The following is a 25,565-nucleotide window of genomic DNA, read 5'->3' as shown; positions in this document are numbered from 1 at the left end:
AATATAAAACATGTTTTTAAGATGTTAGTATCAGTATGTTAGTCTTATACTTTAGTCATGAATATACTTTAGAAGCAGTGGTGTAAAGTAACAAACTACAAATACTCAAATGACTGTAATTGAGGAGTTGTTCTCAGGAATTGTCATTTATTAAGTGGTTTTAATAATGTGTACTTATTACTCTCTCTTGAGTACATGTTTAGTGCTGTATCAGTACTTTTACTCCACTACTTTCCTTTAACCTGCAGTCACTACTTTATTATCTGTCTATGGGGATTAGACAAATCAGTCCTGTTATTCCCGTCCAATCAAATCACACATAGAAGGTAAATCTCATCATAATGAACTACCTCAAGACATGGGCGATTTATAATAGCAGCAAACTGTTTGGAAGCATTAAAAGTGTCCAAGAAGATGTACAAAATCTTTACACACCATGACCCAGAGACTGTTTAGATGCACTGTATGATGACCAAAATGGCCTTAAACACTCAGCAGGCACAAGACATCAACATGACGTCAGATTGACGTTATACCCTAATGTCGTGGGGACGTTGCGTTTTGTATGGAAATGAAAATCAGATTGACATCAGAATCCAACGTCAGGCCAACATCAATGTCCAACCTAAAATCAACCAAATATCAACATCTAATGATCTTACAGCTTGATGTTGTGTGGACGTCACCACTATGACGGGTTGACATACCGGATGAATAAATGTCAGTATTTGGCGTCAATTTAAGTTGTTGGCTCCATGTTGGATTTTGGTCACTTTCCAACACAACCTAAAATCAACCAAATATCAACATCATTTGACGTCATTATTGGACATCAAAATAACGTTATCCTTAGACGCTGGCTAGACTGTTTAGATGCACGTCACTGATGAGAAGATGATGGATGTTCACTGTATGAAGAATGAAATGGCCTCAAACACCCAGCAGGCACAAAACCAACGTCATATTGACGTCGACATGACATTGGGTTTTGACGTCAACATTGGGGTTCACCGTCAATCTGACGTCATGTTGACGTCAAAACCCAATGTCATGTCAACGTCAATGTCGGTATTTGACGTCAATATGACGTTGGTTTAAGATGTTGGCTCAAAGTCGGATTTTTGTCACTGCAGCACAACCTAAAATCAACTAAATATCAACGTCATTCTTGAATTTTAAAATAACGTTATCCTTAGACGCAGGCTAGACATTGAATTTTGGTCACCTGACATCACAACCTAAATCTAACCTAATATTAACCTCTTATGACGTTGTGTGCCTGCTGGGCAATAACTAGATGCACTACAGAATGTTACGTTTACACACGTCCACAAATGACATGTAAATGCATCAGCTTTATACAGCGTAATACTCACTACTCACGAGTACTTTTAAAAGATCTACTTTTTACTCTGAGTAATATTTACAACAGATATTTTTACTCTACTTGCACTACATTTTTAGGAAAGTAATGGTATTTTTACTTAAGTATGATTTTTCATTACTCTTTCCACCACTGCTTATAAATGTTTATTAGTAGGGTGGTTCAAGTCTATTTGTACCTGTGTGTGTGTGTGTGTATATATATATATATATATATATATATATATATATATATATATATATATATATATATATATATAGTTTTATAAAATACAGATATAGTATGTTAAAAGCACATTTTAGTTTATTTATTTCTTGGTGTCTCAAAATGGCACAGTTAAGTACACTTAAATGGTCTTAAGTTTATATTAAAATGTGCTTAATACCAATTCTTAGTACATTAAATACAAAATTAGTTTGGGGAAATAGAGCACTTTTAATATATTTAGCACACTTTTATCACAATTTGTAAATTCTTTTAATATATTACTATTATACTTTGATCATAAATATATTTTCAAATGTTTAAAATTAAGGTTCAAGTGTATTTCTAGTTGTAACTCAATATATGTTGTAAAATACCGATATAGTATGTTAAAAGCAGATTTTAGTTCAATTTCAGGGTGTCTTAAAATAGCATGGTTGAGTACACTTAGATGGTAATAAGTTTATCTTAAGATATACTTAATTCTATTTTTTAATATATTAAGTACAAAATTAGTTTCATTAGTACATTAATGAAAAGTGTCCTTAATGTACTTAAAATTAATTTTAGCGGACTTTTTCACATTTTGAATATTTTTTTATATATTACTATTATATTTTAAACTGTTCTTAAATAGATTTATAAATGTTTAAAATCAGGGTTCAAGTGTATTTCTAGTTTTTAGGTTGCATTACTAAAAAGTGTACTAAGTATACTTTATTTACCTGGTTTCTATAAGCTAGAGTGGGACAAAATGATTAGATATAAACCGATATTAACATGTAAAGCTTGCAGTTTTACTTCCGCCTAAATGGATCAATGTTTTTGTTTCTGTCGTCACTTTATACTTCAGTTTCTCATTGAATCTTGTGACCAATCAAATGCTCTCAAGTGTCTGACATGCCCCGCCCCCTTCTCATTGTCTGTACATTTGATGCGCTTGAACTGAATCACTCTCAGTGGCAGAGCGGTGATAAAAATAAGCGCCATTGTTTTGGAGCTACTAAATGCTATATTAGTCATAGCATCATCAAACATCGAATGAAAAATGCACATTTCAAAGCACTAAGGTTAAGGGTAATAAAAGTTATAAGAACTTAAGGAATATAAGGCTGCCAATAAGTATTTCCTCTTGATGATCCAAGTGTTCCCTTAACTGTTGTTACAAAGTCATTGGTAATTTGCTCTTAACAAATTTAGGGTCCGAAACCGCATTACACACACCTCACACAAGTGATCATTATTTAATAGATTTAGTATAAATTATTATTAAAAGATCTAAATATTCAAATCAATAATCGATATTAATGAATCTGGTGTTGTGTGTGTCCTGAAGGCTCGAGAGCTGCTGTCGGATAACCTGATTGGCTGGCAGGAGAAATGCAGCGACGCCACCAATGTGCCGGACAGTGTGTTGAGCATGATTGAAGGCCTGCGGACACCAGTGTCAAACACACCGCAGCCGTCTCCATCACTGCAGCGCCACAGCAGGGTGAGTGAGTGAGTGTGTGTTTGTGCGTGCATGCATGTGTGCGTTTGTGCATGCATTTGTTTGAGTGTATGTGTGTGTTTGTGCGTGCGTGCATGTGTTTGTGCGTGTGTGCATGTGTTTGTGCGTGCATTTGTTTGCATGCATGTGTGTGTTTGCGCGTGCATGCGGGTGTTTGTGCGTGCACATGTGTTTGTATTGCTGTGTTTGTGCATGTGTTTGTGTGACTGCTTGGGCATGCATGCATATGTTTGTGCATGTGAGTCTGTGTGTGTATGTTTGTGCATTTGTTCATGCATGTGTGTGTTTGTATGTGCATCTGTGTTTGCGTCTATGGTTGTGCGTGCATGTTTGTGCATCTGTGTGTTAGTGCTTGTGTGTCTGTGTGTGTGTGTGTGTGTGTGTGCGTGTGTTTGTGTGTGCATCTGTGTTTGTGCTTCTGTGTGTTTGTGCATTTGTGTATGCATATGTGTGTACATTTGTGCATGCATGTGTATGTTTGTGTGTGCATCTGTGTTTGTGCATGTATGTTTGTGCTTGTGTGTCTGTGTGTTTGTGCATTTGTGCATGCATATGTGTGTGTGCGTGTGCGTGCGTGTGTGTTTGTGCATGCATGTGTATGTTTGTGTGTGCATCTGTTTTTGTGCATTTGTGTGTTTGTGCTTGTGTGTCTGTGTATTTGTGCATGCATATGTGTGTGCGTTTGTGCATGCATGTATTTGTGCGAATGTGTTTGGGCATGCATGTGTATTTGTGTGTGTGTGTGTCTGTGTGTGTGTGTGTGTGTGTGTGTGTAAATAGTAGTGAAATGACTGATTCCGCCAGTGTGTTTTCAGCTAGTGTAATTAGAGACGTCCTTTAACTGCACTTTTAATGATGTAGTGAGTCGTTAGTTGTGATTTCTGCTGTCTCACAGGCCAACTCTGAGGCCATGATCCCTGCTCCCCCCGCCCCGCCACAGACCAGTCCACTGGCCAACATGTTCAGCCAGCAATCCTCCAGACCGGACAGTGATAACGGTAAACAGCACCGAGCACACACTTTTTACCATGATTTTACACTCTGTTTTACCACACATGCTCATCAGGAATACAGGCCCAGCAGGGATGCTGCTATACCCAGTTTTAGGGCTGCGTCTGACAGTGATATCTTGTTTTGCATATATAATATAGCTTCAGCCGAGGATTCGAACGCCTCTATTTGGGAAGTTTTCATTAAATTACATGGGCTGGGGTGATCACCTCTTCCTACACAGTGCATCAGCATGGAATATAATAAGTTACAAGCGTATATAAATATGACCGAGCCAAAATGAAAGCTTAATAACAGTGCTTACTGGTTTTCTGTGGAGTCTAACAGTATTCAAATGTAAAATAACATGGTTATTATTGTAAAATACAGTACAGCAGGTGCATTTTAGGACTGTTGGGCCCCATTGGCTGGAATTCCTTAAGGCCTCCATATCACTAAATCCACCGCTGAGTACAGGGATGATCAAAACAACCGTCTAGTTACAGTGTGTTGCATTGAGGGACAGAATTCCCCATGAGGTGACCAAAAAAAGGGCGCCAGATATTGTGGAATTGTCCAATGCTGCCTTTTGAAAGAGATCTGCAGAGTAGATATCAATGCTTCAAGCCATAGTTCATTCATTCATTCATTTTTCTTTGGCTCAGTCTCTTAATTAATCAGGGGTCGCCACAGCGGAATGAACCGCCAACTTATCCAGCATACGTTTTACACAGCAGATGCACTTGGCTGCAACCCAGTACTGGGAAACACCCATACACACTCATTCACACACGCATACACTACAGCCAATTTAGTTCATCAATTCCCCTATAGCGCATGTGTTTGGGAAACCGGAGCACCCGGAGGAAACCCACGCCAACACGGGGAAAACATGCAAACTCCACACAGAAACGCAGACTGACACAGCCTGGACTCGAACCAGCGACCTTCTTGCTCTGAGGCAACAGTGCTGACCACTGAGCCACCGTGTCACCCAAGCCATAGTTAACTTTCATTCGTTTTTAATTTTTTTGTCTGTCTGTGTGTTTTTCCCCGACAGAATACGTGAATGAGGACAGTGGGTTGTCCCGCTCGGTGTCGATGGCCACTGGACTCAATCACATCGACAAAAGGCCCAAAGTGCGCACCATCTTCCCTCATAAGTCTGGAAACAACAGCACACTGCTGAGCTTTGAGGAGGGAGACATCATTACACTGCTGATCCCTGACGAGAGAGACGGCTGGCTGTACGGAGAGCTGAACAACACCAGACAGTGAGTGCACACACACACACACACACACACACACACACGCACGTTTACAGTACTAATACTCAAATCACTGTAATTGAGTAGGAATGAAGTAGTTTTAAAAATGTGCTCTCATACTTCCCCTGAGTGATGTTTGAGTGCTGGATCCTCCTTCCCAACAGAACTCAGAGGATGTGTGATTATATTACTGCGCTGGCAGCTCACACTCACCACAGTAGTGCATCTAGCCCAGAAAACTGCAGTCATGTGTGTGTGTGCGCATGTGTCTGTGCATATTTGTGCGTGTGTTTGTGTGTGCATGTATGTGAACGTGATGTGCTTGTTTTTGTTGTGTTTGTGCGTGCATGCATGTGTTTGTGTGTGTGTATGCGTGTTTACATGTGTGTATGTGTGTGTGTGTGTTTTTGTGTGCGTATGCATGTTTATGCTTGTTTGCATGTGTTTGTGTGTGTGTATGTGTGTTTACATGCGTGTGTTTGTGTGCGCATGCATGTTTATGCTTGTATGCATGTGTTTGTGTGTGTGTGTGTATGCGTGTTTACATGCGTGTGTTTGTGTGCAAATGCATGTGTGTGTATGTGCGTGATGTGCTTGTGTGCGTGCATGCATGTATTTGTGTATGTCTGTTTGTATGATCGTGTGTATGTTTGTGCGTGCATGCATTTGTGCTTTTGTGTGTGTTTGTGCACGTGTGTTTGTGTGTGCGTGTGTGTGTGTGTGTGTGTGTGTGCACGTATGTACATGTAGTGTGTTTGTGTACGGATGTGCGTGTGTGTGTGTGTGTGTGTGGGTACATATGTGCATGTGATGTTCTTATGTGTGTGTGTGTGCGTTTGTGCGTGGGTGCATGCATTTGTGCGTTTGTGTGTGTTTGTTTCTTTGTGCACGTGTGTGTGTGTGTTTGTGCGTCCATCCGTGCATGTGTGTGCACATGTGGGTATGATGTGCTTGCGTGTGTGTGCTTGTTTGTGCATGTGTGTGTGTGTGTGTGTGTGTTTGTATGCATTAGTTGTGTGAGTGTGTTTGTGCTTGCTTGCATTTGTGTTTGGATGGGCGTGTGTATGTGTTTATGCTTGTGTTTGTTTGTGTGCGTGTGTGTAGTACACTTGGCTAGTGTGTGTAGTATTGTACGGTCACCCCAGTGTGTGTGTGCTATAGTTGGTGTGTGTCTGTGTGTGTGTATGTTTGTTTAAAGAATGCTGTTCAGTCTAGAGAATCGTTCTCCGTTGAGTGTGTGTGTGTGTGTGTGTGTGTGTGTGTGTGTGTGTGTGTGTGTGTGTGTGTGTGTGTGTGTGTGTGTGTGTGTGTGTGTGTGTGTGTGTGTGTGTGTGTGTGTGTGCGTGTGTGTGTGTGTGTGTCCTCATCTGTCCAGCAGCTGTGGTAATAGTGATAGTGCTCTCTGTGTTGTCAGTCAGTGTTAGCGAGAGCAGACGAGCAGCTAATCTCAGATGCAGAGCAATGATGTGAACGCTCTGCCAAAAACTGATGCTGTCGGTTGGAGTGCAGACTAGCAGATGGCCAAACTGTGTGTGTGTGTGTGTGTGCACTGAACACACTCAATATCACTGCCACAACAATCCAAGAAGTCAGAGTTGGAAGTGAGCCGATAAACTTTCTGGATCAGAGCGTCAAAGTTCCAGCATTACAGACCTGACATCTGCAGTAAAACCCTGAAACATCACACACTCACCTTATTCTCTGTGTACGAGCCGGTGCAGCCATTTGAAACTTTCTGGCTCGAGTCTTCCGCTCTCATTCACTTCCATTCATTTGTAGACGTTAAAAACAGCTCGTTCTGCTGCTTGGTGTTGCAAACTGATATGTCCTTATTATCCGGTTCTGCTTCTGTCTGTATAGACATGAACACACTTGTTTGTCGAGCGAGTAGTTTGACTGTTTTCTGCCGTTAGTCATTTCTCCCATAGGCAGCTGAATCGGACGCTCTAAAACAGTGGTGCTCAACCCTGTTCCTGGAGATCGACCTTCCTGCAGAGTTCAGCTCCAGCCCTGATCAAACACACCTGAAGCATTTAATTAGGACCTGAACAGCACTTGATAATAACAGGCAGGTGTGTGTGAACTGAAATCTGCAGGAAGGTCTCCCTCCAGGAACAGGGTTGAGCACCCCTGCTCTGAAACAATCGCAAAAACGAGCGCACTTCTGCATTAAAGAATAAGGTCAACAGCACACTATACACTAATACACTGTGTAGTTATGCACTTACTATGCGTTCCAGGGCTCGAAATGAATCTTTTTGCTTGGTAGCACTGGTGCTCCTAACGTTTTAAGCAAAATTTAGTCCCACCGATTTCACCGAAATCAAAACAATAGCTGCATGCGCCCAGCCGGCCCTGCACGCACTGCTTGATGTGAATGAAACCAAGTTAACGATAATCCTGATAAGATAATGACATAGCTTATTATTTGCATACATCTTAATAGCAAAACCGCTCCATTCATAAGCTGCAATATTAGTTTCATCTTAGTGAATGCAAGCCCTTTTGCGAAGATGTACACGGTGTTGCATTTTACATATAGCTGCCACTTGCACGACTGACAACATCCTGATGATTAAATGAAGGATTAAACAGAACATCTCCATCTCCCAAAGAATGAGCAGTCTGTCAGATGAACAGCCGGAGTCAGAGACTCAAATAAATAAGTGAAGTTTACTGAAGATTCAACACCGTTCCAAGGCCGCTCTGCTTACAATCATAAACCAACATCAGTTATACTCTCACATCACGTCATTAACTGCGTCACACCTATAGGTGTTTAACCTGATTGGTTAACACACAGATAGACTAGGAAAATTTCCGCGTGGGTGCGTGCGTACAATTCTGAACAATATCTCAAGCATATAAACATCAGACGTCCACTAGACTGTTTAGAGCTGACTTCAGACCTGTGAAACGGATCCACAATCAAATAGAACGCACACACTTAAAGTACAATCTGTGTCTTACCCAAGGCTGAGTGTACTCTCAGCCGTCTTTATCAAAACTGGTTAAAAACTGGTATAATCTACATTCAGGCAGTTCTATCATTACTGCACAAAGTCTATCTTGAATAAAAAGTAGGATGACTTTAAAAGAATTAACAGTGCCAAAACGCTGCCTGAACCGATACTTTTGAGCCACAAAATTACAGTGGAAGACTCTAGAAAAGTCTTTTATTTGACAAAATCTTTTAAAAACTGATTTTAATTGAACAATACAATTTAAGTTTAAAGTAAACATCAACTTATATTTGATGTATTTGAATTACATTAATATATTTCCTCTGATCATTTGTTGGTTAGCATGAATTTAAGATTTGCATTATGAAATGACATTAGCTTGCTACTAATGGACCGTTTCCACTGAGTGGTACGCTTCAGTTTGGTACGCTTTTATAGCCGTTTCCACTGTCAAAGGCGTACCGAACCGTACCGTACCACTTTTTCAGCACCCTTTCGAAAGGGTAACAAACATGAAAAAAGGGTACCAAAAGGCGGAGCCACACGCGCAGCTGAGCGCTATTGGTTTACAGAGAGGCGTCATTCGCTTACGCAACAAGCCAGAATGAAAACAAAAAACCCGCCATGTTTAAAATACAGCCGAGAGATGACAGCGGAATTACATATAATAATGAGCCATGGTCGACCCGGGCTCAAACAAACCTTGTCGTCTTGATGAACAGCCACAAAGCCATGGAGTAGAGCAGAATCTACCCTGTGCCTTGTAGTTTTTTACGAGCCAGTCTGAGGCGCGAGCGGTTTCGCATTCTTGCTAGCGCTCACCGCGCGTTTAACATTATATCTGAAATAACAAACTTCTTGAGCTGATGATAATAACCTGCGCTTGATTATTGACGTGCTTTTGAAACCCGATCCTCTCAGACACTGACAAACGCGAGAGTGAAGCGTGAAGAAACAAAGGAGAAGCCGGATAAAAGGAGCACATTATTATTCAGCAAACATGAACAAAATGCCATGTATAACTAACTTATTATCTTCACATTTGACTAAAATGAACTCAGAATGATGGAATTACTGTCTAACAGAGGCTACATGTGCTGGTAAAGATTACAGACACAGATGAGAGGTGTACACTGACTGTGGGCTATATTTAGTGTTGTTTTGAACCTAAATAAGGACTAAATGTCTGCCATGTGTAGTTCTTCTGTAGTTGGTAACATATCGGACACTGTAAGGGGCTGTATGTGTTTATATGTTCATTTATTTAGTTATTTAATATAATTACAGACGTTACAGTAGGCTGTTTCGCACTGTCTTTGATCTGCAGTTGTTCACTATAGTCATCGCTGGCGTGCACTAGCGTATCCTCTTAGTAGTAAACAAACAGTGCATCAGCTCATGTGTGATGTCGCGACCGCGAATATGTCCTTACATGAAGACATATATGACATTTTTGGCTGAATTATACCTTATAAATACAGTATGTGACTCTTTTAACAGCATTTGGAGGTGTCCATGTCGCTGAGCAACGTATATACAACAATGTAAAGACTCGTGCGACCGCCTTTACGCTTCTCTCCTGACCGTGAAAACATAATTGGCTGAATAGTAGAGATGCTGGATTAAGATCGTGTGTAGGGTCGAATCGAGATCGCGATCTATTTTTCGATTTTCAGACGTTGAATGCAGACAACAGAACCCAGCCGTAGTCACAGTCTAACTGTATCTGTTGTAGATATACAGCTGGCTGGGTGAGTTCTCTTTGGGGAGGCGGATGTAACGATACACTGCGTGGAGTGAAACCAGACACCGCGTGACGTCATGTGAAAAGGGTCTATGGTTCACCTAAAGAACCACAATGTGTGCTAGCTAAATAACCATGGTACATTTTGATCTCATTGGGACTTGCCTGAACAGTGAATGACACGTGAAGTCAGACTTGTCGCCTAGCAACCTGCTAATATGTGCCAAAACTACACGCAAGCTTGATTTTTAAAGCGCTACGATGACCCGTTCAGACGGACTGAGTGCTTTCTATTTAAAGAAATCTCCAGACTGATTGACGGCTGTTATTAATAATACATTTGCCAGGTCAATTAAAATGTTCTTAAATGCCAAGCGGGAAATGGGCTTAAGATGACTAGTGGAAACTTTGCAGCTGGAGTCTGCAGATCAGTGTAGTACCAGCTCTTTCAACAGATCTACAATACACTTGGAAGACAATGGACATTTCTGTATGTGGAGTGTGAACGTGAGAGCCTGAGTTTTGCAGTAAATGAGGATTTGGCCGAGTTGTGCTGGATGAGATGGATTTCAGCATTGTTTTCATCGACATTTAGGAGGGCTGCGTGACATTGAAAAAAATATGACATTGCTATTATTTTGGATTGTTTTTCCAGTTGAAGTTAGCATTATTAGCGTTAACAATGCTTTATTAGCATTATTAGCATTATTTATTTTTATTTATTTATTTATTTTCAAGGGATGTTTAACAGAGAGAAGTGTTTTAAACACAATAGTTGTTAGTGGTGTAACGGACCACAAATCTCACGGTTCGCATCACATCATGTTTTTGTTTTGTTTTTTTGTCACGGATCGAACCATTTTTCAAATCAGCCTAAAAGGAGGAGACTAATGTCATTTGCTTTCCATTTATTAAAAAGCATATTAACAAATATTTAAAATAAAATAAAGAAATAATCAGCTGAATAAACATAAATCGTAAAATATTCAGCACTGTGAAAAATTACTGATAAAGCTAAATGTATAAATCTAGCAGTATAGTACAATTTTTAACAGTATTTATTTATTTTTAGTCTCATTTTCAGTAAATGATTGAGTTATTCACTCATAATCCTTCATGTTTCATTGCTAGATGATCATTGTTAAAGAATTATTCAGTGGCATATTTTTGATGGCTGGTTGTCGCCACCTACTGGTTAAATAATGTAATTGCTGCCTACAACTTTCATCTTTGAGCGTCGTTAAATGCATATGATGTTGATTTTAAACTTAAGCATAAACATCAGTGGTTTTATCTAAACTATAAACTGTTCTCCCAGTACTTCTGTGTCATTTGACTGTTTGTAACTAACTCAAAACACTGAAGACTGAATCTCTTTCCTGATTTTTTGCGTTTTTCAAACACAGATTTGAATGCAGCGATTGGAAGGGTTAATAAACATATGCAAATCAGCATCATTTATAATTAATGTTACGTGGGTGTTGAGATCCTGATCTTTTAATGATTAATCGTGCAGCTTACACTGAATGCATTAATGCAGGCTAAACAAGCAGTGACAGAAAACACCTTTAATAACCTAAATAACATCCCCAGTAACCCACCACAACTTCTTCCATCATCATTATATTTTACAGGAAAGCCTTAATGCTTTCATACGTTTGATTTGTATGACGCGAGAGGTGATCTCTCTGCGATCCTTACGAATTTAGGATTAATCTATAAGTAAAAAAATGTATTAATCCACAGGTCACGTGTGTTCTGAACTGTGGGGTGTGCTCCGTACGAATCATATATCAGCCTTGATCTGTTACACCCCTAATAGTTTTAGTATTTAGTTTTTAATAGCAATTTTTTTTTGGCTTTACATAAATTCTGAGTATTCAGAGTGTGTAGTGAAGTTTCAACTCAAAATATCACACAGATAATGTTCTGTAGCTCTCTGAAACGGACCCTTTTAGGCTTTGATCCTAATTGGGGTGTTTTGGTGACTGTCGCTTTAAATGCAAATGAGATTGTGCTCTTTTTAAATAAGGACGGAGCAATAAATGTCTGTGTCGGCATAGTGGCAGATTCAAAAACAAGACTAACGTCCTATGAGGGAGAGATGGTCACTAGTGGGCGGGGCTTTCCCCCCATGTGATGACATCATACAATGGTAGAATGTTAATCAAAGTGTTTCTGCAGACTGTTTTGATCAGGTCTGATTACAAAAACATAGAGTTAATTAATGTTAATCATTAGAGGCTGGAGATATTCACACACTGCTGATACACAACTGGGTTTAAACCCCTTATAAAAGTGCATTTTGCATAACAGGCGGTCTTTAAGAGCTGCATCTGTGATTTGATTATCACCGTTTTAAATGTAACCACTGAAATACAGTCATATCTGTGTTTAATTATATATTTGAGATGCTTGTACTGCATTTCTCCACACCCCTGGGTAACTCCGCTGATCAGAGAGTAAGGTAATGCCGCTATCTTTATAAGTCCACATTGTAAAGATGTTATTAGTCTTTCTTCATGCCTTTCAGGGGTGGAGATGATTCCGGTAGCTGTGCTTTCCATCAATATTCACATTCGCTCCGATTATAAGAACATAAAGTCCTGAAAAAACACAGCCACACCAAGACAAACGCTGCCATTGTGTGTGCAGTAATGACGGGCCGAGTGTATAGATCACGTCCACTTCTGGGGCCTTTCTGAAAACGCATTCAAGTCGGTCTCCAAATGTTTCGAGTGTTCAGTAAACACTGTGCAGATTTCAATGCATCTGAGTTGTAATTTGTGCATGCGTTTGTGTGTGTGTGCGCCTGTGTGTCAGTTTTAATCCAAGATTGCTGAGATTGTTTTTAAGGCTCCAGAATTTAACATTTAATGTATCTATAATCTTCTTATTCTTCTTCTTATTATTATTATTATTATAATTATTATTATAATTTGCATTATTAATAATGACGTGTATGTGTGTGTTACAGGCGGGGCTGGTTTCCGTCATCTTACTGCCGTGCATACACAGAACCAGCAGTAAATAACAGGTAATCAGACACCACACACACACACACACACACACACACACACACACACACACACACACACACACACACAGTCCTTTGTTGTCCTGATTAGCTGTGATACTGATCGCTGAGAAGGAAACACAAGCTTCACAGCAGTCCAGCCCTGTTCTGAAACTATTACAGTCTCATTAAGCCACATCCTGAGAAATCAGATACTGTCAGGCTTGAATGGAGCAGCAGAGGGACTGAAATAAACTTGACTTTACGTTGTGTTGCCGAATGGTTGCGTAACACTATTGTTTTCAAACAGGTTTCCTGGCCCTTTCACATACTGTATCTGCTGTCGGTTGGATGAATCGCTTTGGTCACACTTTATTTTAATGCACATTACTTGCTATTAACAGGGTTTGTACAGTCATGGAAAATCTGTCCTGGGCCAATCACATGCTCCCATATTACTCCCGTATTACTTCCATATTACTCTCATATTACTCTCATATTACTCCCATATTACTCCCGTATTACTCCCGTATTACTCCCGTATTACTCCCATATTACTCCCGTATTACTCCCGTATTACTCCCGTATTACTCCCGTATTACTCCCATATTACTCCCGTATTACTCCCGTATTACTCCCGTATTACTCCCGTATTACTCCCGTATTACTCCCGTATTACTCCCGTATTACTCCCGTATTACTCCCATATTACTCCCATATTACTCCCATATTACTCCCATATTACTTATCTAAACGAAATTTGCAAAGATCTAAAAAATAAAAAACAACTACACAGATTGTCATGTATTTTATTTATTTTACATTTATTTTTCTTGCAGTTTACCACATATAAAGTACAGGAAGCATTAGTTCTTGAATATTTACCCTAAAATTTTGAAATTTTTGTAGTTAAAATGTGTATAAACTTTGTATTAATAATTATTTACTATGACTTTTGTCTCGATAAACTACTAATTAGCTGTTCATGTCAAGCTGTAAAAGTCAGTAAGGCAGTAGTTGAGTTTAGGTTATGTATTGGGCAGGATTAGGGATGTAGAATAAGATCATGCTTTAGTAGTGCTAATAAACCGTTCATATCTTAATAACAGGCAGGTAATAAGCCAGTAGTTAATGGTGAGAATTGCTATTTAAACTAAAGTCTTACCAATAGTTCTGTTCAACTATTTTGTAAAATTGACGGCAAAAGACTGTGATTGCCAGAGTTTTATTGTTAAAAACAGAGTAGAAACTACTGTAAATTCACAGTAAAGTGCCGTTTCATTAATTTATGTAAGATAGACAGAGATTCAACAAGCTACTGGAAATATTCCTGAGATTTTGCTCCATATTGACATGATAGCATCACACAGTTGCTGCAGATTTGTCGGCTGCACATCCATAATGCCAATCTCACGTTCCACCACATCCCAAAGGTGCTCTATTGGATTGAGTTCTGGGGACTGTGGAGGCCATTTGAGTACAGTGAACTCATTGTCATGTTTAAGAAGCCAGTCTGAGATGATTCACGCTTTATGACATGGTGCGTTATCCTGCTGGAAGTAGCCATCAGAAGATGGAGACACTGTGGTCATAAAGGGATGGAGATGGTCAGCAACATTAGCCAGGTAGGCTGTGGTGTTGACATGATGCTCCCACATATATCCCCCACACCATTACACCACCACCAGCCTGAACCGCTGATACAAGGCAGGATGGATCCATGCTTTCATGTTGTTGAGGCCAAATTGTGAGTCGAGCATCCGAATGTGGCAGCAGAAATGGAGACTCATCAGACCAGGCAACGTTTCTCCAATCTTCTATTGTCCAGTTTTGGTGAGCCTGTGTGAATTGTAGCCTCAGTTTCCTGTTCTTAGCTGACAGGAGCGGCACCCGGTGTGGTCTTCTGCTGCTGTAGCCCATCCGCCTCAAGGTTGGACGTGTTGTGTGTTCAGAGATGCTCTTCAGCAGCACAGTGGCTCCGTGGTTAGCACTGTGGCTTTACAGCATGAAGGTCACTGGTTTGAGCCTCGGCTCAGTTGGTGTTTCTGTGTTCTCCCCGTGATGGTGTGGGTTTCCTCCGGGTGCTCCGGTTTCCCCCACAGTCCAAACACATGCGCTATAGAGGAGTTGATGAACTAAATTGGCCGTAGTGTATGAGTATGTATGGGTGTTTCCCAGTACTGGGTTGCAGCTGGAAGGGCATACGTTGTGTAAAACATATGCTGGAATAGTTGGCGGTTCACTCCACTGTGGCGATTCCTGATAAGGGAATAAGCCGACATGACAAATATTTGTTAAAACAAGACGATATTTCCTGCTAGTCTAGAAAATGCTTCGTAATTGAAGAGTTTTTGGATATTTGGACTAGACACAAGACACAAACTAAGTAAGAACAGCATGTTTTCCATCATTGGGTCAGTGGAGCGTGTAACTCTAGTAATAGTCTTCACCCAGACTGACCGAGAGCTGCTTTAGAAGATGTCTTAATCCTTTGTGCTCTTTCGTGATGTGTTTAAAGTGTGCTCTGCTTCTGCTAATGTCTGCTGCACGAACATGACACTTTACGCTTTCTAATGCTAAATGTAATATTATCTCCTTGGACCCGGAGGGCTGCCCTGTTAATGCCTGATCAAAAAGCCTTTTGTGCTTCAGCAAACAACACTAAGAGCACTCAATTCAGTTTATGCACAGTCCGCTATATACAGGTCTGATATTTTATGTGTTTTTATGAGGTAATATTGCAATGGTGTGCAAGCTAATGCTATTATAACACTTGCAAATAAGCTAAAAAGCATGTTGAGAGTCAAAAGCATTGACCAATACACATATACAGTTAAGGTCAGTATTATTCTCCCTCCTGTGAGTTTCTTTTATAATTATTTCCCAAATGATGTTGAACAGATTCAGGAATTTCTCACAGTATTTCCTATTATCTTTTATCTTCTGGAGAAAGTCTTATTTGTTTTATATCAGCTAGAATTAAAGCAGTTTTAAAGGCATTTTAAGGTCAATATTATTAGCCCCCTTCAGCAATATTAGTGTTGGATTGTCTCCAGAATAAACCACTGTTATACAATGACTTGCCTAATTACCCTAACTTTACCCTAATTACCCTAGTGAAGCCTTTAAATGTCACTTTAAGCTGAATACTAGTGTCTTGAAGAATATCTAGTCTAATATTATTTACTGTCATCATGACGAAGAGAAAATAAATCAGTCAGAGATGAGTTATTAAAACTATTATGATTAGAAATGTGCTGAAGAAATCTGCTCTCTGTTAAACAGAGATTGGGAAATGATATACAGGATGGCTAATAATTCAGGAGGATTGAAGTATTAGATATATTTCATTGTCATAAATAAATCATCGTCATTTTCAGACCTGAAAAGTTTTGGACATTGATCAAATGTAAAGTACATTGCCGTTTTTAGACCATATGATTTTTCTTAATCTAGATATACAGTGCTCAGCATAATTGAGCACACCCACTATTAATGTAATTGTTTATCCATCTCTCTGTGAATATACACAATGTATTTTGGTGCATTTGAACAAAACAATATATTAAACTGTTTATTTATTAAAATAATAGTTTAGTCACCAAACTTCAGTAAAAATAGAAAGATTATACACTTAAATTCATGTGAAATATTGGAAAAACTAATTACAAACTACAAAATTTCAACTAAATTTTATGCTTTGTTTCTCTTTATTACTCCTATTAAAATTTTTATTTCATATTTTTTCCCTGACATATATTTGTGTGTGCTCATTTTTGGACTATTATCATAGGTTATTTTGTTCGATAACCTCCAGATTTGGCTAATCTAATGTTTATGCACAAATATAATATCGTAAAGCATATTATAGAAAATATTAATTTAAATCAGAGATTTGTGAGTGGTGTACTCTTATATGCCGAGCACTGTATATACAGTCAAGCCTGAAATTATTCACACCCATGCTAAATTCTGACTTAAAGTTGGTTATGGTTTGCAGACAAGAAGAGTTAGCAGACAAAAACATGAATGTTTTGCAGTGGCCCAGCCAGAGTCCTGATGTAAACCTAATTGAGAATCTGTGGCGAAGCTAAAGATCAGGGTGATTGCAAGGACACCCTCCAACCTGAGTGTGATCCCTCATACATCGTCTCTTATCTTTTGGGATAAGCCTGTGTTATTTCCGCATTAAAAGTAATAATAATACTTGCTGGTATATACAGTGCTCAGCATAAATGAGTACACCCCATTTTTAAACATTAATATTTTTATCCATTTCTCAGTGCGTGTAGGTCATATATTTTGGTGCATTTCAACAAAACCGATTTATTAAACGGATATATTTGTTAAAATAATATTTTAGTCACCCAACATCTTTACAAATAGAAAGATTATACACTTAAATTGATGCCAAACATTGGACTAATACTAAAAACTAATTAAAAACTCTAAAAATGTCAATAAAATGTTATAAATTTTTTGTTTCTCTTGAATTTTGCTCTTTTAAAAGAATACTTAATGTTTCCCTAACATATATAAATATGAATGTACTCATTTTGGACTTTTAACATAAGTTTTTTGTTAGATAAGCTCCAGATTTGTCTTCAGTATGACTGATTTAATCTGTATGCACAAATATAATATTGTAAATCTTCCTATAGAAAATATTAATTCACATGAGAGATTTGTGAGTGGTGTACTCGTATATGCTGAGCACTGCATACTACTTATCTGCACACTAAAACGAACAAATTGTACTTCTTATAAGTGACTGGATAAGTCTTGGAAAGGTTGTGGAAAGTTAAAGATCAGCCTTAATCTTACTGCGGTTAATCTGAATTAAACTGAATTGCAGCCAAAGCTTTTACCATTGCATCATTTCTTCAGTATTCTGGTTAATTAACCTGTTAAAATGAACAGTGAATCACTGATGTGACGAGTGTTTTGATGCTGATGTGATTGATTTCGTTCAGTCTAGCCACAGATTTAAACATTACATCATTTATTCAGTATGTTAGTTAGTAAACCTGTTAAAATGTGAAGTGAATCACTGATGTGACGAGTGTTTTGATGCTGATGTGATTGATTGTTTGCAGTATCGCTGGACTTCCTCCCATGCGCAGTAAAAGCGTGGCCAATCTTATGCAGCCGGAGCCAGAGGAGGACAGGATGGTTCTTCCTCCAGCAGATTATGGAGATTCACCCGTCAGGAGAAACTCCACCAAGAGCCTAACGCAGACTTACACCCCTTCATTGGAGAACTCGGTCAGTGTCCAGCTTTATTTACTGCTTTATTTAGCAACATGGAGATGACTTGTTGTATTTGGCTCAAAAAAATCTTATTCACTTGCATTGCACGGTGTTAAAGAGGTGTAGATAATGCTCCAGAACATGTTGCAATCATGGTCATCAGTTTTCAATTGGCAGACATCAATAGCATGTTATCTTTAAAAAATATAGCTGATAAAAATGTTAATAGCAGATAACCGATATATATATATTAGGTTTTATTTTATGATCATAATTACTTTATTACATTTTTTTTTAAGCGAAGTTTAACCGATATGGAAATTTTGGCCATTTAGCAGTATTCTTGATATTTGACCGATATCTTTATATTTATAAGCAGATGACCAGTATACAGTCTGCAATAATATGAATGTTTAGATTGCAGTTGAATAATTAACAAATTGCATTTATTTTTGTTTTATTCTGCACAATTGCACTAATATGGAAACTTCGCTGTTTGACCAATAACCGCTAACTCTTTCTTTATATTTATAAATGGATAACAGTCTTCAGATTTTATTAAAAAACTGCATCAATTGCATTTATGTTTATCTTCTTTTTTAAAGCAGAGTTGCACCAATTTGGAAATTTTGGCAATGTGACAATTTTCTTGATATTTCACAGATAACCGATATATTTCTTTACAATTATAAGCAGATGACTGATATACAGTCTGATAAATTTGAGTCTGCAGATTTCATTTTAAAAACTGTGTAAATTGCATTTTATTTATTTATGTAATAATTTTAAAGCAGAGTTGCACTGATATGGAAATTTGGGTCATTTCACAGTCATCTTGAAATTTGACTGAAAACCGATATCTGTTTCTTTATAATGATAAGCCATTGACCGATATACAGTCTGATAAATAGGAGTCTATAGATTTAATTTATTTTTTTTTAACTTCATCAATTGCATTTATTTTATTTTTATTTCAAAGCAGAGTTGCACTGATATGGAAATTTGGGCCATTTGACAGTCATCTTGTAATTTGACTGAAAACCGATATCTGTTTCTTTATAATAATAAGCTATTGACCCATATACAGTCTGATAAATAGGAGTCTATAGATACAATTTTTTTTTTTTAACTGCATCAATGGCATTTATTTAAAGCAGAGTTGCACCGATATGGAATTATTGCCTGTTTGACAATTTTCTTTATATTTGATCTATAAGTAAATAACCAATATAAGGGTTGATAAATGTAAGTCTTCCAATTTTAGATTAAAAAACTTAATTTGTTTATCACATTAAATAAATAAATAAATGACTACAAAAGCAAAGTTAAACTGATATGGAAATTTGCACCGATAACTCTTGCTTTATATTTATAAGTGGATAACCGATATACAGACTGATAAATATGAGTGTTTAGATTTCATTTTAAAAACTGCTTCAATTTGATGTTTTTCACAGTCAATAAATAAATAAGCAGAATTAAACTGATATGGAAATTTGGACTGATAACCGATATCTCTTTCTTTATAAGAGAATAACCGATATACAGGCCGATAAATCTTCAATATTGATATTAAAAAAGCATCATTTGCATGTTTTTCAAATAATTAATTAATTTTAAAAAAGCAGAATTACACTGATCTGGAAATGTGGACCGATAACTCTTTATATTAATAAGAGCATAACCGATATACAGGCTGATAAATATGAGTCTTCAATATTGATATTAAAAACAGCATCAAATACATGTTTTTCAAATAATTAATTAATTAAAAAAGCAGAATTGCACTGCTCTGGAAATGTGAACCGATAACTCTTTATAATAATAAGAGGATAACCGATATACAGGCCGATAAACACGAGTCTTCAGATATTACTTTAAAAACTGCATCCTTTGCACGTTTCCACTAAATAAAATGAAACCATAAAATGGCAGTACAATCAAAAATAAGCATTTATCAGCAGAAACCGATATGGCTGCCGATATTTGGTGCATTCTCAGAAAGAAAGTCTATTTAAGCTGTAAATGCCATTAAGCACAGGATCTGCTGTATTTGTTGAGTGTATCTGTGTTTAGGGTCGGTGAACGCTCATGATATGTGTATAAGTGTGTCACAGTGAGTGTGTGTAGGCCGTGCGGTGACGTGTGTATGGTTGCAGTGCTCGTGTCTGAGTGGATCAGAGGATCAGGGTGACTTTAAAGAGGATTTAGGGCTAAATCCAAACTGCTCACATAAACTAGTGTCACCTCAGAGACTGCAGTCTATCACTAAAAATCTACTCTTTCATACCCTTGCTTTTGCTCTGAAATGCTAACATATGCTGTGTTCACTTCTAAGTGTACACTATGGTCAGCATTGTGAATCTTAGTTATGCAGTAATTAAAGTGGTAGTTCACTAAAAACTGTAAATTCTGTATTTACTTTTCTTTTACATGTTGCAAAGCGGTTTGAGTTACTTTATTTTGTTAAACACAAAAAAGAAGATGATTTGAAGAATGTTAGAAACCTGTAACCATTGACTTCCATAGTATTTGTACTTTAGAAGTTACAAGTTCAGGTTTCTTTGAAATATTTTTTAGTGTTCAACAGATTATAGAAAGTCGCAAATGTTTATAACCACTTAAGCGAGGGTAAATAGTGAGCACATTTTTTATTATTGGATGAACTATCCCTTTAACTATAATAGCAGTGGGAGATGGGAATGTATGAGTAATTCAATTCAGTACATTTTATGTAGGAAATTCAACCCCGAATGAATATTTTACAAAAGTGTTTAATAACATCTATGTGGTTATGTAATATATAATGTATGTATGTATGTATGTGTGTGTGTATATATATATATATGTGTGTGTGTGTATATATATATATATATATATATATATATATATATATATATATATATGTGTGTGTGTGTGTATATATATGTGTATGTGTGTGTGTATATATATATATATATATATATGTGTGTGTGTGTGTATGTATATATATATATATATATATATATATATATATATATATATATATATATATATATATATATATATATATATATATATTAATAATTGAAAGAATACATAATTTTTATAATTAAGACAGTTTTTTTGGTAATGGTTTAAACCAAAAAAATGAGATGATTAAATGCAAATGAGTGATGCCTCTGACAACACCAGCTTCACATTAAGAAACATGACATCTTGAAGGGATCGTCCACTAAAAATAACAATTCTGTCATTATTTGCTCACCCCTCACTTCTCACAAACCTGCTGCGTCTCTTCTGTTGAACAGACAAAGAAGATATTTAGAAAAATGCTGAAAACCTGTAACCATTGACTTCCATAGTATTTGTTTCCTGCATCCTGTCACATTTGCCATGCAATACCGGTGCAATGTTAAACGCGCGCTGTGCGTGTGTCTGCTGTGTGTGTATGTGATTTTGTAACGTCATTGTGTGTGACTCATCGTTGCAGAAAGGCTTGATTTAACTCCACAACAAACACATCAAATAATCATTGGGGAAGTTCTTACTGTAGTATTTCTCACAGGGAGATCTGCTTCCTTCATGTCTGTCACTGTGCTGTTTATCTGACGCAGCTGTAGATTGAGGAACATTCTGACAGGCACATGGTAACGGTGGGCGGGGAGACCCAGCATTAAAGCCACAGGCCACAAAAACAGCTACAGTGTGTTCAGAGGTGACAATACAAACTTCTGAAAGCTATAATAAATGATCTGATGGGTGTTTTGAGCTGAAGCTTGACAGACACATTCTGGAGACACTTCTTAAATATTGATAAAGGGGTAAATTGATGCTCTTTAAGGTGAAAACACATTTAATTATTATTTATTAAACACTTATTATTTCTGAAATTAAAACAATACTTGACTATTTTAGAAAATGTTGCTGGATTTATAAAGAAACTAGATATTTGGACTGAGAAACACAACTCAAAACTCCTGCATAAGATAATAATGTCTGCTGTTGATCTGCTATACATGTGTGTACCTCATAAAGTAGCTGCAGTGAGTGTGTGAGGCGTTTCTAACAAAAACAAACACGCTTGCACACACATCCACACAAAATGAGCGCACATATTCACACACACAGAAGCATGCTATCCCACATTATTTGCATGCATGCAAACACACTGTGGCTGGTGACACACGCCTGCCAGTGCATGTAAATCAGAGGATCGTGCTTATTCCTAAAGGATCCTGCATTTCACTGACTGCACTGCATTAGAGAAAACAGCTGAAGCTCTCAGGGGTCCCGCAGCTCAGGGGGGTTCTGCAGTATCAAAGTGTTTAAGAGGGTTTTTAATTTCTGTTTTGATTATTGCAGCCTTAAATGACTTGATTTGGGGCGACATTTCTCAAACGTTATGGCAATATATCTGTCGTATCATGTGTTGTTTTGCTGAGAAAATACACACACACACACACACACACACACACACACGCGTACACTTGATTCATGACTGCTGATATTTGTTCCTGATTTATGATGTTTGCTGGAGTCAGTGTTCAGCCTGTGGACGTGGATACTGCTCCTCTCTCTGAAATATTCAACACTCACTGAATCCTACACACACACACTCAAAATTAACACACAAATATAGACGCATATATACTTACACAGATGTGTTTCTTATAACACATTTGAAAAAAAAGTTGGAGCAGTGAAGCATTTACCACTTTGTAACGTTGCCTTATCTTTCACAACACTTAAAAGACGTTTAGGGACTGAAGACAGCAAGTGATGAAGGGTTTCAGGTGTCATTTTGTCCCATTCTTCCTGCAAACAAGTCTTAAGGTGGGCAACAGTACGGGGTCTTCATTGCTTTAAAATACGCCACACATTCTCTATTGGAGACAGGTCGGGACTGCAGGCAGGCCAGTTTCAGTGCCTGTATCCTCTTCCTCTGCAGCAGGACTCAGTAATGTGTGCAGAATGTGGTTTTGCGTTGTCTTGTTGAAATATGCATGGGTGTCCCTGGAAAAGAAGGCAGCATGTTGTGCTCCATAATCTCCATGCATTAATGGAGCATCACAGAAGTGCAAGTTACCTTTGCCAAAGGCACTGACACAACCCCATACCACGACAGACCTCGGGTTTTGAGCTTGTTGCTGGTAACAGTCTGGATGATCTTTTTCTTCTTTGGTTTGTAGCACACGGTGTCCATTTCTCCCCTAAAATACCTGAAATACTGCTTCATCTTACCACAGTACATGTTTCCACTGTGTGATGGTCCATCCCAGATGCCTCCAAGCCCAGAGAAGTCGACAGCGATTCTGGACACTGTTAACATAGGGCTTCCTTTTGGCACAGTACAGTTCTCACTGGCATTTGTGGATGTAACTCTGTATTGTGGTACTTGACAAAGGTTTGCCGCAGTAGTCCTGAACCCATGTGCTGATCTGGCTGCTCTTGTAGGTGAATGAGGATTCTGGATGCAGCACCCCCTGAGGGATCGGAGATCACAGTTGATCAGCTTAAGCTTGCGCTCTTGTCCTTTACACACTGAAATTCCTCCAGATTCCTTCAATCTTTTAATGATGTTCTGCACTGTTGAAGGTGAAATATCCAAATGTCTTCCTCTCTTTCTTTGAGGAACGTTATGTTTAAACATTTCAGTCATTTTCTCATGTTGGTAAACTGGCGATCCTCGGCCCAGCTTTGCTCCTAAAGGACTAGACCTTTCTTGGATGCTGCTTTTGTACCAAATCATAATCACCTGTTTCACATTACATCATCATTTCACCAGTTCACCTGATTACTGCTCTAAACTGCTTCTGTCACAACTCTTGAAATGTGTTGCAAGAACCAAAATTGGAATAGATGGAAAATAAAATTGATGAGGAGCACATTAATGTCTGTTGTATTGTCTGTAAAGAAATACAAGTCAAAGTAAATTTAGAAGTCACCTATTTTTTATTTGTGTTTTCCATACTGTTCTCAGCTTTTTCTGATTTGGGGTTGTATTTGGGATTAGGGATCTAAAATAAGAGCATACTTTAAAAAAAATAATTAGTCAAAATGAACTGTTTATCAGTTAAAGCAAGACAATATTTTTGCTTGTCCAGAAAATGCTGCTTGATTTAAGAATTTTGAGAGATTTGGACCAGAAACAAGACAAAAACAAAACAGTTTTTAATGGTGTTGTTAAATGAATACACTCCTTCACTTTAACCGTGTATAAAGTAACCGAGAATAAAGTAAACAATAGGTGGTGTCCACTAGATGATGTCCACTAGATGATGTCCACTAGATGATGTCCACTAGATGATTTCCACTAGATGATTTCCACTAGATGGTGTCCACTAGATGATTTCCACTAGATGGTGTCCACTAAATGGTGTCCACTAGATGGTGTCCACTAGATAGTGTCCACTAGATAGTGTCCACTAGATGATTTCCACTAGATGGTGTCCACTAGATGATTTCCACTAGATGGTGTCTACTAGCTCAGTGCAGTGGCGTCTGCTGTCTGTGTTTCCCTCAGTGTGCTGCTGCCCTCTAGTGGACAAACCTGCACTCACTGTTTATGTTCAAGGCACAGTTTAGCCTCAAATGATTTTATTTTTGTTTTCATTTACTCCCTTTACTTTTTTTCTTTTCTTTTCTTTTTTTTACTCAATAAGGCATTTTAAAAGATTGTTAGAAACCTTTAACCATTGCATTTATGGAAGTCAATATTTATTGGTTTCTGACATTCTTCAAAATATCTTCTTTTGCGTTCAACAGAAGAAACCAACTCATAAAGGTTTGGAAACACTGAATACATAATGAGTAAAATTTGACTTTTGGGGGGAACTTAATATACGGGATAGCAATTACTACTGTAATTAGTAATTAATTATATTAACGGAGAGGAGATTTCTTTCCAATATCAGCACATCAAATTTCAACATTTCTAATCATAATACTTTTCAAATAATAATATTTGACTAGATGTTTTTCAAGATGCTAGTAATCAGCTTAAAATGACATTTATAGGCTTAACTAGGACAATTATGTGTATATATATGAGCAATATTACACGAGTAGCAGTGCGATGTGGCTGTATATCAGCACTGGTGGGAGGCGTGCGTTAGTCTCCCACTAGTGAGTATATACAGCCACATCGCACTGCGACGAGTGTGATATTGCATTTATATGACCGTTCGACAGCAAAATCGTGTGTATAAAAAAGAAAATCAAACGCTGAGAGTCTCAAAACCCTTTTTTAGGAGG

General features: G+C 37.9%; 1 protein-coding gene across 2 annotated transcripts in view; it reads left to right on the top strand.

Moving 5' to 3' along the window:
• The window catches only part of baiap2l1b (BAR/IMD domain containing adaptor protein 2 like 1b), a 258,771-nt gene that overhangs the window by 68,154 nt on the left and 165,052 nt on the right, over positions 1-25,565 (top strand). For both annotated transcript variants that reach the window (XR_008836312.1, XM_056454387.1), the window contains exons 8-12: positions 2,925-3,080; positions 3,994-4,096; positions 5,149-5,362; positions 13,041-13,100; positions 18,176-18,344. Coding sequence is in view for 1 of the 2 variants with exons in the window: in XM_056454387.1 (XP_056310362.1) it covers positions 2,925-3,080; positions 3,994-4,096; positions 5,149-5,362; positions 13,041-13,100; positions 18,176-18,344 (702 nt within the window). In the remaining variant the exon portion in view is untranslated. The remainder of the gene's footprint in view (positions 1-2,924; positions 3,081-3,993; positions 4,097-5,148; positions 5,363-13,040; positions 13,101-18,175; positions 18,345-25,565) is intronic.

The sequence above is a fragment of the Danio aesculapii genome, chromosome 3, assembly GCF_903798145.1.
Source record: "Danio aesculapii chromosome 3, fDanAes4.1, whole genome shotgun sequence".
NCBI lineage: Eukaryota > Metazoa > Chordata > Actinopteri > Cypriniformes > Danionidae > Danio > Danio aesculapii.
The sequence above is the reverse complement of the archived record's forward strand: the minus strand, read 5'-3'. Positions and strand labels throughout refer to the sequence as shown.